General features: G+C 31.5%; 1 protein-coding gene and 1 long non-coding RNA gene across 3 annotated transcripts in view; one reads left to right on the forward strand and one right to left on the reverse strand.

The window, feature by feature from the left end:
* CSMD3 (CUB and Sushi multiple domains 3) overlaps positions 1 to 14,368 on the reverse strand; it is a 1,197,521-nt gene that overhangs the window by 755,980 nt on the left and 427,173 nt on the right. The window contains exon 7 of one of the 2 annotated variants that reach the window (XM_082433292.1): positions 1,977 to 2,288. The exons of the other annotated variant lie outside the window; for it this stretch is intronic. Coding sequence (XP_082289418.1) covers positions 1,977 to 2,288 — 312 coding nt within the window. The remainder of the gene's footprint in view (positions 1 to 1,976; positions 2,289 to 14,368) is intronic. 2 annotated transcript variants of the gene reach the window in all.
* LOC309646713 overlaps positions 1 to 14,368 on the forward strand; it is a 728,077-nt gene that overhangs the window by 497,704 nt on the left and 216,005 nt on the right. The gene's annotated exons all lie outside the window — the stretch shown is intronic.

The raw sequence follows: 14,368 nt of genomic DNA on the forward strand, positions 1-14,368 counted from the left end.
AACACTATTTTAGAAAGAATATATGTGAAACAGGTCTAAATGTTCTGAATGCTGTAAAACAGCACTGGGAGATTATGACAACATTTGAGAAAATTTGAGCACTGATTTGGAATTTACCAAGGATGTAATCTTGATGCTTAATTGAAATTTAGCTGAATGTACTTCAAATTTTAGATTAATTTTCAAATCACATTATTTAATCTAAAAATTGACAACTACTTATTCTCTTTTCAATCTGAATTATTTATTCAAGTTCTACAAAATATTTAATTTGTAGCATCAGAGTTTCTCAAATCACCTGATGGCAACTTTGGCTGAAGCGGCATTTGTATTATTAGTTGATAAATAATAAACTTATGTCCGAAAATTACCTGCCTCTTTTTCAGTGGGTAATAGAATGAATACAGGAAAGTTTGTTAATGTTAATTAGCTCATGCAAATTTCTGAAGAGAGTGAAAATACTAAATTGAAGGGCTTTTTTCTTAATCGATATTTCATTAATATTTACACATTTTTTATTTCCCGGTAATAAGAAAATCTACTTGATTAAGCAAATCGTAAATTTGATAATGATCCCTATATTCACATGAGTGGAAATATTCATGGTAGGAGAGTGAATAGAGAACCAAGATGATATCATTTTAATCCTTTAAAGGAGACTGTCACATGCTAAGAATTCATTTTATTTTTTTATTTTTTATTTTTTTGGGCCATGCCATGCGGCTTGCAGGATCTGAGTTCCCCGACCAGGGATTGAACCCATGACCCCTGCAGTGGAAGCGTGGAGCCCTAACCACTGGACCACCAGGGAATTCCCAAGAATTCATTTTAGAACGCTTCTTATTAAAGAGAATCAAAGTAAGTACTTTCAGTATGAATTCTGATGGAAATGAGCTTCTGAGATATTTCTGTATGATTTGCAATCAGTTTATGTAAAGATGTCTTGATTTTTCTCCTTAGTGTGTACTAAGCATTTGAATGGTTTTCTATTACTTATATCATGTTAAACCATGTATAACCATATTATGTAAACCATAGCCGTTTTGGAGAATATATGAGTTGGAAATAGAGGTGGAGTAGATATTTTGTTCTCCTCCAAATATTAATATGCAATTAATTAATAATTCCACTGATGCATATATCAATATATATTTGTTAGTTTCTGATACTACACTAATTTTTTTCCTAAACTGTTCAATGAAACCTGCTACCAAGAAAAAGAAACTTGCTACACTTCCTAATTTTGTAAATGATAGGTTTATATTAATTGATTAGAAAATTACCAATATATGATTTGGCTCTGTGGTATTTTTATCTCTAAAAATTAAAGTAGGAAGTTAAGCAATATTAAATTTGGAGTCATAATATCAATGAATAACTGTTACCTTTTCAAAATGAGAAATCTGTTCTCACTACAGTCATATGGGTCAGGCAATAGGTAATTCAGAAATAGTAGAATAAGCTATATAAAATAATCACCAGACATAATGTTTTCATTTTTCCCAATCAAATTATCTATTTTCTCAATAATAAATTAACATTTGTGTAACAAAAATTTCATGCAAATATGAAAATTACTCCATGGGATAAATCATCAATCAGTAAATATGTGCACTTATTAATAGAAAAATAGCTTTTTTATTTTCATGTTATCTCAATACCATAAGTGGTATGTAATAAGCAACAGGTATTTAGTACTTATTTTTACTATCCTTTATGCACTATTTTCTTTCTATTTTTACTCCCTCCTCCCTCCAACATTTGCATTGCATTTTGATTTGTTTTTTTTTCTAATTTTTGTACTTTCAAATTATTCAGGTTCTGACTGTTACTGTCTATATTTTTCAGCTACTTTGAACTCTTTCTTTCACTTCCTACATCTTGGCTCTGTTTGAGCTCATTCTCTAATTAGAATCATTACCAAAATATAGCTTTGCCTGTAACTAAATGGGCACAAGTAAAATAACATCCAATACCTCTATGAGTAACAACTGCAAGCTCTTTAGTTCTTTCTATCTGTTCAGCATTTCTTGGTCTTCTCCTTGTACTTTGTGTATCTGCTTGATGAGGAGAGAGCCCGTCCTTGGATGTGTTGGGGTCCAGACCTGAATTTCTGAGATTCTTTACTTGCACTCGCTGTTCCTCGGAAAGTCTATGGATGGTGTCAGCTGTAACACTGGATACAGTAACATCTGCAGATGTGCTAGCAACAGCAATAGCACCAGTGGTAGTCCTGTTATGCTCCTCTAACTCACCAGTGGAGGTAGTGTGGGTCAATGGAGAAGAACCTGTGGGACACAGTAGCACTAGATGCTAACTTTTTCTTTTAAATTTTGTTTTTTTTTTTTCTGATAAGTTTAATAAATTATATTCCCTCTATCACCTTAAGTATTATCAAACATGAAAAGGCAAAACACAAACACGCCACTAAAATGTGAAGTAACCAGATCTGATGTTTGGTCTATATCAATCAACCTATGAATGGATATTATACACAAATATATCACATTTTAATTGTAACACATTAGGGAGAAAAAGGTGAAACAGTAAACCCTTTACATGGCCCTGAATCAATCTTATTCATTATTTATCTACAGATGATTTTTTAGCAACAAATGCCTGGCAAGTGACAAGTTTTGACAGAATGGGTAACTGTGTAACCACACTTTTCTCAGAAGTATGCTTTGAATAGTCTGTGCCATATCACTTCATGATTTCTGGGAAAAATATCAAATTTTTCTATTTTAAGACAAACAAGTGAAGAAAGGAGAATTTAAAAATCAAAGCCAAACTGAAAACAAAATGATTTTAAAAAATGAAGCTCTGCAAAACTACTCTATGTAAATGTCTATCTTAACCTCATTTGCCAGAAAGCAGTCAACATGATAAAATATTCAATGTCATGAGCTATACATACTTTAGAATTTACCAGGTTGTTTTGGAAGTTGGGTAATATTTTTCAGAGTTTTAAAATAAAACTTGAGATTAACCAATTTTCAACTAGTTAAAATTAAACAAATTGTTTTATTTAGAAATGATTGAAAATTAATTATTAGCATGGAAATTTTATTCATACAAAACTAGCTTTAAAAAAAGGTTGAAAATTTCCAAATATCTCATAAGCATGTCACAGTAATTCTCCACATTCTTAACCTTATTAAAGTTTCACTATAATTTTAAAATTGTTTTAAAGGTATCAAATTAGGATTTTCTTTTTTCTTTCACTTAAACTTTTTCAAAGATTGTGCTTGGTAGTACGTAATTCTCACATAAGGAAAAAAGATGTAACTTTATAATAGAAGCATGAAACGGAATGAAGATATACTTAGAAGGATCTTGACAGCTAAAATGCTTAAGAAAAAATATTGAATTTTGGAGGAACAGCTACTAATTAGGAATAATAATCATGTCCTGGTTAGAAAACTTCTGAGTATTTTTTTAAAGCCAATGAGTGGTATATGTTTTTATATATTTGCTTTCTCAATAAACTGCATTTCAAAATTCTGTCCACAATGTATATTTAGATATTTTAGACAAAAATACATGGGGATATTTTATTCATTTTGCGAGAGAAAAAACAGCTATATCACGTAATGTGGCTTGAGCATGTTCTGCCTCCTTCCCCTCCCCCCACCCCGTAGGCAGATGCTTAGTAGGACTAGTAATTCGGCTTCCTGCTTTAAACTTAAAAAAGAAGTCAAACATGAACCCCTGTCATTCACAAGCAAGCAAAAGAGCACATGTCTGTTACTAATTCTTCCAGCCTGTGTTTTCATATCATTTTAATTTGATTTACAAATTCAAAAAATTAAATGATTGTATTTTGTGGTGGGCAGGGGTAAATGAGGTATGACAATTACCAGATTATTTTAAAGACTTTTAATATACTGTAAAGCATTAATCAGAAAAAAGTTGCTATTGAATATTCATCCAAGTTACTTTGTGAATATTAAAATCTACTAAATGCATGTTGGTTATGCAAATTGGCCAGTAATATTTACTAAGCTAATATTTGGTAAGGGTTTTCTTTAATCACATGATTAAGCAATAACTACACGTGCATTACTAACATTCAGTAACTGACCTCATGGTAAATCAGACATTTTGATGTTCATGTGCTCATTACTATAAAAATGGATCAGTACCTGATCCATATTATTCTGGGAAGTTTAATTGTACCTTTCTTTTTGAAAGGAAGTATGAAATCAGGATAAAAACTAATACTTTAGAACTTTTCCTGACTTTATCATAATTTCCAGGCTTTCAGGTTTAGTTTAAAAAAGGAAAGCATTTAACTGTAAACATATGTTGCTAAATGCAATCTAAAAGTATAAAAAATAATGGAATTTGTACTCTCTCAAATCTCAGTGTTTCTACCTTTAACAAGGAAGTAAACTGAATAGTTATTTATTATATTTCATCACTGAAGGTCATTACAATTAATCCTAAATAATCTCTTGTATTTGGGTAAATGAATCTGGGGTAATTCTTAGGAATGTGTCCAGGTTGCTTCTATAACTAATCTTTAAGATCTACAGACTAATTCCAAACACCCGTTTTTTGAAGACCCCAAAGGATAAATACAGTTCTTAAACAAATTTGTGAGTTAGAAGTGATCTTTAGTAGCGTTTAGATCCAGGACTTGCTAGCACTCCCAATCTTAAAATCTTCAGTAATAGAGTTCTATTCTGACTATTGGTAGTGAATATTCAGTATCATTCTCTTAACCTGAATGCAGAACAGGGTGTAATATTTGAATAAAGCATTAAAAAACATTTATTTAATAACCATTGTATAACTAGCTATATATTTCAACCAGATATTTTACTAACCAGTTCTTATGTTTTACTTATATTTTGTGTTCATAATTTTTCCTCCCCATACTATAATGCAAGGTCCTTGAAGGCTGAGATTTTTGTAAATTCCATTCATTGCTGAATCTCAAGTATCTAGGACAGTACTCAGTACATAGTAGATGCTCAGAAATATCCCTCAAAAGAAAGAATAAAAGAATGAATGAATTTAATAATAATTCTAATTATTATTGTTAATAATAACAATAATAAAGAGGATAAATTTCATGAATGAAACATGACTATAATTTTTAACATGGTAAATCATAGGTCAAACAGTATAGTGAAATGAAGAATAATTCCAAAGAAAGGAAAAATTGATGGTTTTGTTTTGAACTTTCAAAAACATCACTGAAAAAGTGTGGAATCTGAAGATTTAAATGCATAAGTAATAGTTACTTGAAGACTTGTGTCAACATTCCCAAACCATGATAGTTTACAATGTTAGTGTGAAATGGATTTATTTAGAATGTTCAAATTTCTGTAGAGTAAAAAGTAGATATATCTCATAATGGCAGGAAATAGAAGTGCATCTAAATTTAGTTAGGCACTTATATATACATATATATGTAGTGGAACTATAAAAAACATTGATTTCCTTTATAAGGCAATAGAATCATCCATCACTATACAATTATATCATATATTGTATAATCATTTTATTTAAAATGTAGACCAATTTAGAATACTAATTTTGGTACCATTTTAAATTGGCAGTGTGTGAAACAGATTTTTAAGTTGTCAAAATGCATCATTTAACAGTTTCAAAATACTCAACATTTCTGCATACATAACTGTTTTATGAGGAAATTGCCAATGCTGGAAAAAGGCTTAAGATTATATATAGCAACAATTCAATATTAAATATATATCTAATTCAATATTAAACTATAACTTACTTTCTTTTAAAATATTTTAAGTATGCTACACCATTATGTAAGCATTATCTTTAATAGCACAGTATTAAATGCATGTTACAAGACATACAACCCAAATTTAGGAATAAAATGTACATTCAAAAAACCCATTCTTCATTAGAAATAAAACCATGTATACAAGATGTAGTTTATCACAATCAGATTACCCTGTCAATTAACTTGCTAGAGATATATTATAAATGTGATGTTTAAAATATAAATACATCTAAAATATAATTTTATTAATATTTTAATAAAACATTTCCAAATATAACAAAAATAAAATGAAATGATTTACACATATAAGCATGCTTCTGTAAATCATAACTATATGTCCTCTTGGAATTATGATAATGGAAAATGACATGTGTTACACATGTAAATTGGCAAATTTATATAATAGTACAATTAAATTATATAATTAAATTTGGATTTTATTATGTATCATAATAAAAATTATATTTTTGAAGGCTTTCTTATTTCAACAATCTGCAAGGTACTAATAAGCATAATTCATGTAAAGCAATTTATAAACGTGTAATAGAAAGTGTCTTAAATAAAAACTCAAAAAATTGAATTTGAATTTCATTTTGATTAAAATTTTAGTCTTACAGATTTTTTTTTAATTATGCTATATTGCTTTGTAATTATTGTCTAACTCATCACAGACGTAAAGAACAGAATATTTTGCTAGAGATATGAGTGGATGTCCCAAAATGCATACAGCTATACAAGTACATGTTAAAGATAACTGCGTATCCACAGAAGTAGCTTTTAGATATTTATATTTGGCATGTTATTTTATATAAGACATATATTCTGTTCCATTGATTTTAGCATTTCAAATGAAACATTTGAATAAAAGCTTAAATAACAAAATAATCCTAATTGAATAATTTTGTGGCATAATGATACATAATGAAGAAAAATGCAATAAACATATTTAACATGAAAACATGCAAAAGAAAAAATATACAAAATAACATCAAAATAAAATATAAATACAACTAATGCAGCAATTCTATATGAGTCATTATTTAGATATTCTATAAATTTTAGCATATGTATTTTAATTTGTATGTTGTATTTCTTCTTTCATTTAATATTACATGAAACTTACAGGAAAGTGTCAATAAATGAGGACTCTTGAAAACTAATTAAAATATGAGGGGGTGAAGTAAAACAAAGCCACTGCTTTGATACATGTTACATGTTACAGTTAGGAAGCATACTGTAGTTGGGAAAATAAGTATTTTGCATTTTAAACATTATAAATTCCAGTATTCTAAAATCTGTATAGCTTAGTATTTAATAGTATAATCTGGTGGATGTGTGTGTACTATGAATATTCAATTTATAGAAGAGATGAGTAAACAAATAGAAAGTAGCCTTTAAATTGTAGGAAAAATATAAATAATCTACCTTTGATTAGTCATTACCTAATATAAAATTGTCTCTGACTAGGAAAATAAATGGACAAATCCTGAAAAAATTAGTTTCTAATTTAGTTTTAAAGAGCAGGTATATATTGGTCTTAAAAAGTTTTGATTTTAAATTAAAATGCTGCATTTATTTTGAAACTAAATAAGGCTATGATCTTAAAACATCTCATTAAATAAATATAAGATATTCTTAATTATAAGATGCACCTCTAAGAAAGAAACCATTCAGCCATTAAACTATGACATGACAATGCAAAAATGCTGTCCCCTAAATCCAGATTTCTGATACAATGAAATGTGAAAGAAGTTGATCTCACTAATTCAAGTAACAGATTTTCTACGATCATGAATTAATTAAATAAATTAGGTACACATTAATTTAAAAATAGAACTGAGAGTTTAAATAAAAATTGTCTTTCTGAATTCACTGACATATTGATATATATTTATATTTATATTATATATTTATATCTAAATTTTTAAGCATTAAATAGGGACACCAATATTAACTTTTGCAAGTGGACTTGTTATTGTTTATCAGATGCAAGTGATCTTAAATGAATAAATACTTGCAATCTAAGCTGAAACTGATGATAGCAAGATTTAGTGATACATTTACTAAATCCACACTTACTGTGAGTAAATAAATGATTATAAAACAAATATTCAACAAAATATGTGCTAATGCCAAGTTGTTTATATACAAGATAAAAACTCCATATTCTGAAATGTTTGCAATTTTGATAAACCCACATGCCAAACAACCATAAATATCTTTATCTAAATGAAACATAGAAAATACCAAGTTTTAGAAAGCATACAGAGAGTACTCTGTTGGTCTACCACAACAAAACTACGTGTGTGTGTGTGTGTGTATATATACACACACACATATATATGTATATGTGTATATATGGTAAATACATATATGTGTCATATAACATATGTTATATATGTTATAAAATATAAATCTGTGAATGTTACACTAAATATCCTCACAGTTTGTCACAGAATGTGAGAGAAGAGACATCTAATTTCTTAGTACTAAAAATATAGTAAGCTCATGCGAGGGAAAATTTAAGTAGAGGGCTGTATGGGTCTTGAAGATTTTCTGTCTCAAAGAGCCATTTCTTGCTTCACCTAGTTGATTAAAGTGAAGTTGCAAAACGAAGCATCAGCATCTTATCACTCCTTTTCATACATTTTTGGAAGTCTCAACAATGTATAGTGGTAGGTCCAAGGTGTCTTTTTTTTTATTTTAATGTGCCCAGTCACAAACACACACACCACTCACAAGAATAAATATTCACAAAATGCAAACTGAAGCCTTTTTTGTGTAACTAAGCATAATGTTAATCCATAAAGTCACAATACTGGCAATAAAACTTGAACACCTAGCTTTGAAGTAAGATTCACAACATCCTTGTCATATTTCATAAGAATAAAAGGATAGAATGTCCCTTCACACTTTTCTAAAACCATCTCCTAGAATCCTGCATTTTGAGACCTCTTTCTTGTAGCAGCTCTTATCTCTTAGCAAAACTAGAAGGACACATTCTGGGTTTCCCCAAAACAAACAAAATGTAACTTAACACACACTTGTTTAATTTCCTTCCACACAAAATCTTGTGGAGTAGCTGCCAGTTCTCATGGAAGATTTAAAGGCATTGTTAGCAAAAAGGGACACCACATATCTTTCATTCCAAAGTGTAATATAAGGAACTCCTTCACTTTCAGAACATTGCTGCTTCTAACAACTGATATGTATTAATGATGTTCTGAAAGTAGAATTCATGTCTTATACATGTATATATATCTCTCACTTCCCCTTGAATGTTTCATATATATATGAGGGAAGAATGAATGTGGATAAATGTACTTCTCTCTTATTTTTCAAAAATATAAACATTTCATCTTATGTTTAATTAGTAGTTATTGAGTGTTAAACGTATTTTAAGGATATAAATATAAGAAAGAAATTGGACCTGTTCAGATGTATTTAAACAATATAAAAGCATAATTGTAATATAACTGCAATTAATATTGCATGTGCTAGAACATAAGTAATGAAAAGAGGAAGGGACATCTAAGAACACATAAATCACTCTTTCATTTGTGTTTTCTCAGATGAGGGTAGTGTTTCCCTTTTCTTTCATTCTCCAGCACCTTTTTCCCTCCAAAAAAATATTTTATAATGATGATATTTGGTACTGTGAAGGGGAAGGGAAAGAAGTAAGGGAAAGGAACTGGTGGAGTTACCCTTTATACATATCATGGTTGAAAGAAAAAATAAAAGAAGGCTTTATCCTGACCTAGCTCATCATGTCCCTGAGTCCTGCTTACTTTGCTATCTCAGTGTATCCATGTTTATCCTTTATTTCCTTCTATAATGGCCTTCTAGTTTGGGGAGGGCAGGGGGGCTGCCATTTTTTTACTAATTATAAGTGTTCCTCTTTTTTTTAATACCTAAAGTATAAAGTATACCTAATGCTGGTTTTATATATGTGATATGATTTAAAGGGAACCAAGGAACTATTTCTCTCTGTGTATCCAGATGCTATTTAAAAAAAAAGATGCTCTTTAGGATTAGGCATTGTTCTCTCATAATTGTTCTCTTATCGGACAAATGCTTTTTCTGGTTGAGAGAACACACATATTAGAGTGATTGCTCAACTATTTAGTTTGAATTAGTTTATTGTAAAGTTTTCTTCTCCTCAAAAGAAATAATAGGGGCAGTTTGAGAAATATGTGTTTTGGCGAAGTGTGTGAAGCTTGCAGTAAGATCACTGAACACTACTTGTTGAGGCATTTATCATAGGTTCATATCTGATCCCATGTGGTTGTTATATGATTTGAAAGAACTAGGTTCATTATTAACAGGTGAGTGTAATGGAGGTGTGGGCAGATAGGAAAGGGCTGACATTCTGGAAGAAAGACTATTATGGTATTTATTGTGGAAAGGTTGCTGAGCAACTGGTGAATATCTGCATAAATATGCTGAAGTAGAGCAGCCTAATAAGAAACTCAAGCCAAAAAAAGTCTTATTTTCCTGCATCAACACTCTGCAAAACACTTTTTATCCTGTAGCAGCTAATTAATTAGTAGCAGCAGTGATTTTCTTGGAAAAAAAATACCAATCTTGGCTTTAAAAAGTAGCATGTTGAAGGAAAGTTTTTTCAAAACCTTTAGAAATGGTAAGAAACTTGAGTCTACCATTAAAGGTTACTGTTAACTGGATAGGCAAATATACGTTATATATTGGGGTATTATATATAATTATATGTTGGGGTATTTAAAATATATATTTCCACATTGAAAGGTAAATCTTCATATTTCTTCATGTAATTATTCTGTCCAGTTCCTTTCTTACAAAGACTACATTTTATTTCAAGACTCTAAGTAAAAAGACTGTCTTTTAATACCATCAATAAAACAAAGGTATGAAGCCTATAAAAGCCTAACAATGAGTAAGAGTATTCTATTTGATTAAGATCATACACAGTTTAATTGACTGACTTTCGGATGAAAAATATTAATTAAAGAAAAGGAAGTTTTCTTAATCATTAAAGTGGTTTAAAATACCTAAAAGTTTTATATCTACCCAGATGATTTTGGTATATTCCAATTACAGGCAATAATATGAATATCAAATCATTTTTCTCACGTATACTTTTAACTTTTATAAGGATGGTGGAGACTTGGCTTTTCACCTGTGGAATGGTATCTAATCTCCCCAAATTTCTGAATACAGATGATTAAAACACCATAAATATATTGGTCATTCAAATGGTTACTTTAAATGACTAGATAACAGACTATTTAAATAAACATGTTATAAAGAGGAATCAACATTTACTGAACATTTACTGTGTTACAGACACAGTCCTAAGTACCTATGAGCTGAGGATATTAAAGCTCAGAGTACTCTCAGAACATACACTAACTCACTTTGCTAGTAAATTCAAAAGCTAGGACTGGACCCAAATTGTGTAATCCCAAAACCACAGTCTTAACTCCTGAAATCAGTATACCTCTACTTAGCCTCCCCAATACAAAATAGTGTGTAAACACTTGTGTCTCAATCAACTTATAAGTTATTTATTTATGTTTTTTCTTCCTTGTATTTCTTCCCCCTCCTTCCCCAACACACGTCTGACTTTTACCGGGTCTCTCTTGCAACTCCCTTGCCTCAGGGAAGGATGGTTCTGCAGGACTAAAAGAGACATTTGCTCTAAGATCTCTCCATGGCTTTTGTTTCCTAACAGTCTAGGATTCTTGAGGGGATTATCAAGTGACAGGAGAGAATCAATGACTTGGGTAGAGGTTGGGGGCCAAGGAGAGGCACTGAAGATGACGTACACAACCTCCCTACTGCATCTCAGGAAGTGGAAGAGTCCAGGAACCTCCACTCTCACCTTTGGCTAAGATTTTCTACTCAGGCTTGTCATGGGAAGCACAGGATCACCTGATTTCATGGGAAATTCAGGCTTGGACAATGATGACAGGGTGCCACTGTCAAAGCACTGCAAATGCCCCCTGGATTCTTCTCCAACTCAAGGGAAGAAGAAGGTGCCAATGTTTTTTCTACCCTCACACACAATGACCTGGATAGAATTCTCCTGTCAGTGACAATAAGGTCTCTCAAATTTATCTGAATTTAGTAGAATAAAGTGACATTTCTTGCTCATGCAAGTCCGTAGATTAAATTTCATACCTGTTTCACTTGCAAATACAGCAAAAGTATATACACACCCCAACAGCCTATCTTGTTTTTTAATAATTCAATTTCAGCTTGACATGATGCCTCTGTGTTCTTACTATTTCCTCCTTTAACTATTATAGTTTTTCCTCTCGTAACAGTTCTTAGTAATCTAATTTCACTTATCTTTGAAAATTATTTGCTGCTTAATAGTTACAAGACTTGTATTACCACCCCTAACCCTTCTTACCATGTTACTAAATTGGATCACTTTTTTTTTTCCTTTCTGCATGAACAAACGCTTCTGTAAATTTCTGGTTCCTAACTTTTACCTACAAGGACTTCTCTAATCTTCAGAAAATTTCATAGGAGAAACAGTTTTTCTTAGCTTCACATAAATTTTATTATTTATGGAGAGTAGATACTTTACTATGAGGACTTTTGCCCTAAAGACCCAGGAATCAATTAGTCCTAAGCAACTATTCCTCACTGATTCCAAGTTCTAATAATCATAGCCTCTAACAATTATGGATCACTTACTTCATGTAAGTTCTATGACAAACATTTTCCATTTAACCTTCAAAAATCATATGCAGCAGATACAATTAAAATTAATATAGTCCAGGATAAATAACTTGATTAAGGGCATTCATTCATGTATTCACTCAAGGGTTTATTGTCTCAAGTCATTCATTCAGGTATTCATCTAACAAGAATATATTGAGTGCCCACTTTATGTCCGTCAGGCACTGAATAATTCAGAGGTGAGTAGTGCAGACAGTACGTTTCCTAAGAAAGATTACATTCAAGTGGAAGAGATGAAGAATGGACAGATTAATATAATAGCTAGTAGTGAAACACAAAGTGACATTTGAGCTAAAACCTTAATAAAATGAAAGAATGGGAAATAAAAATAAAAGACTTGATACATCTGGCACTTTTATTCAGACTGTCAGATTCCATAGCTTGTGTTCTTAATCTTGGTGATATACTGCTTCCTATTCAGTCAGAACTTGGGAATTTCACTTTATTTCTCTATAACTATGTTCCACAGTCTCTCGTGCTCTATATTTCTATGAAGTAATATGTATTTTCCTTCGAGACAATATTACATTTTGAGAGTAAAATTTATATATTTGAATTCACATTTAAGGAATAAAAATTAAAATAATAGCAATAGGGTCACTAATTTTATTCAATGAACACATCTATATTAAATTGCTAGCTAGCCATTGTTCAATGCTAGGATACAATGATGAGTGAGAGAGATAATGTAAACATAAAAGTCTGTCATACAAAGTGAAGTAAGGCAGAAAGAGAAAAACAAATACCGTAAGCAGCTGCATAGCACAGGGAGATCAGCTCTGTGCTTTGTGACCACCTAGAGGGTGGGATAGGGAGGGTGGGAGGGAGATGCAAGAGGAAGGAGATATGGGGATATATGTGTATGTATAGCTGATTCACTTTGTTATAGACCAGAAACTAGCACACCATTGTGAAGCAATTATACTCCAACAAAGATGTTAAAAAAAAAAAAAAAAGAAACAACAAATACCATATGCTAACCCATATATATGGAATCTGCAAAAAAAATTGGTCTGATGAACCTAAGGGCAGGACAGGAATAAAGACGCCGATGCAGACGTAGAGAATGGACTTGAGGACAGGGGGAGGGGGAAGGGTAAGCTGGGACGAAGTGAGAGTGGCACCGACATATATACACTACCAAATGTAAAATAGATCGCTAGTGGGAAGCAGCCACATAGCACAGGTAGATTATCTGGGTGCTTTGTGACCACCTAGAGGGGTAGGATAGGGAGGGTGGGAGGGAGACACAAGACGGAGGGTATATGGGGGTATATGTATACGTATAGCTGATTCACTTTGTTATACAGCAGCAAGTAACACAACAATGTAAAGCAATTATACTCCAATAAAGATGTTTTAAAAAAAGTAAATTTTAATTAAAATAAAAGTAAAAAAAAAATAGACAAACAAGAAAAAACAATAAAATATGACTGCACTATGTTGGTGTGTTAGATTAAATGTGGCCACACATTCTTTGCAACTCTTTCCATCAAGAGGTACAAACTATTTCCCTATGCCCTTGGATCTAAGTAGTCCTCCTGCCTTACTATGACCAACAGAGTAAATCAGAAGTGATATTGTGTAATTCTTGTGTCTCAGTTCCAACAGTCCTTATAGCTTCCACCTTGGCTGTCTTGGAATGTTTCCCTGAGACTACCATAGAAGGAACTATGTCTGGCCTACTGGAAAATGAGAGGCACATGAAGGAGAACTGAAGTACTCCAGTTGAGAATATTGAGGCACTTCAGTGAGTGAGGCCATAGTGGACCTTGCAGTCCAGTAAACCCTGCAGCTTAATGCAGCTATACATGTGACCCCAGAAACATCCTGCAAACCAAGAGAATTGTGAGAAATAGTAAAGTATTGTTG

The sequence above is a fragment of the Balaenoptera physalus genome, assembly GCF_965194825.1.
Source record: "Balaenoptera physalus genome assembly, chromosome: 17".
Lineage (NCBI taxonomy): Eukaryota > Metazoa > Chordata > Mammalia > Artiodactyla > Balaenopteridae > Balaenoptera > Balaenoptera physalus.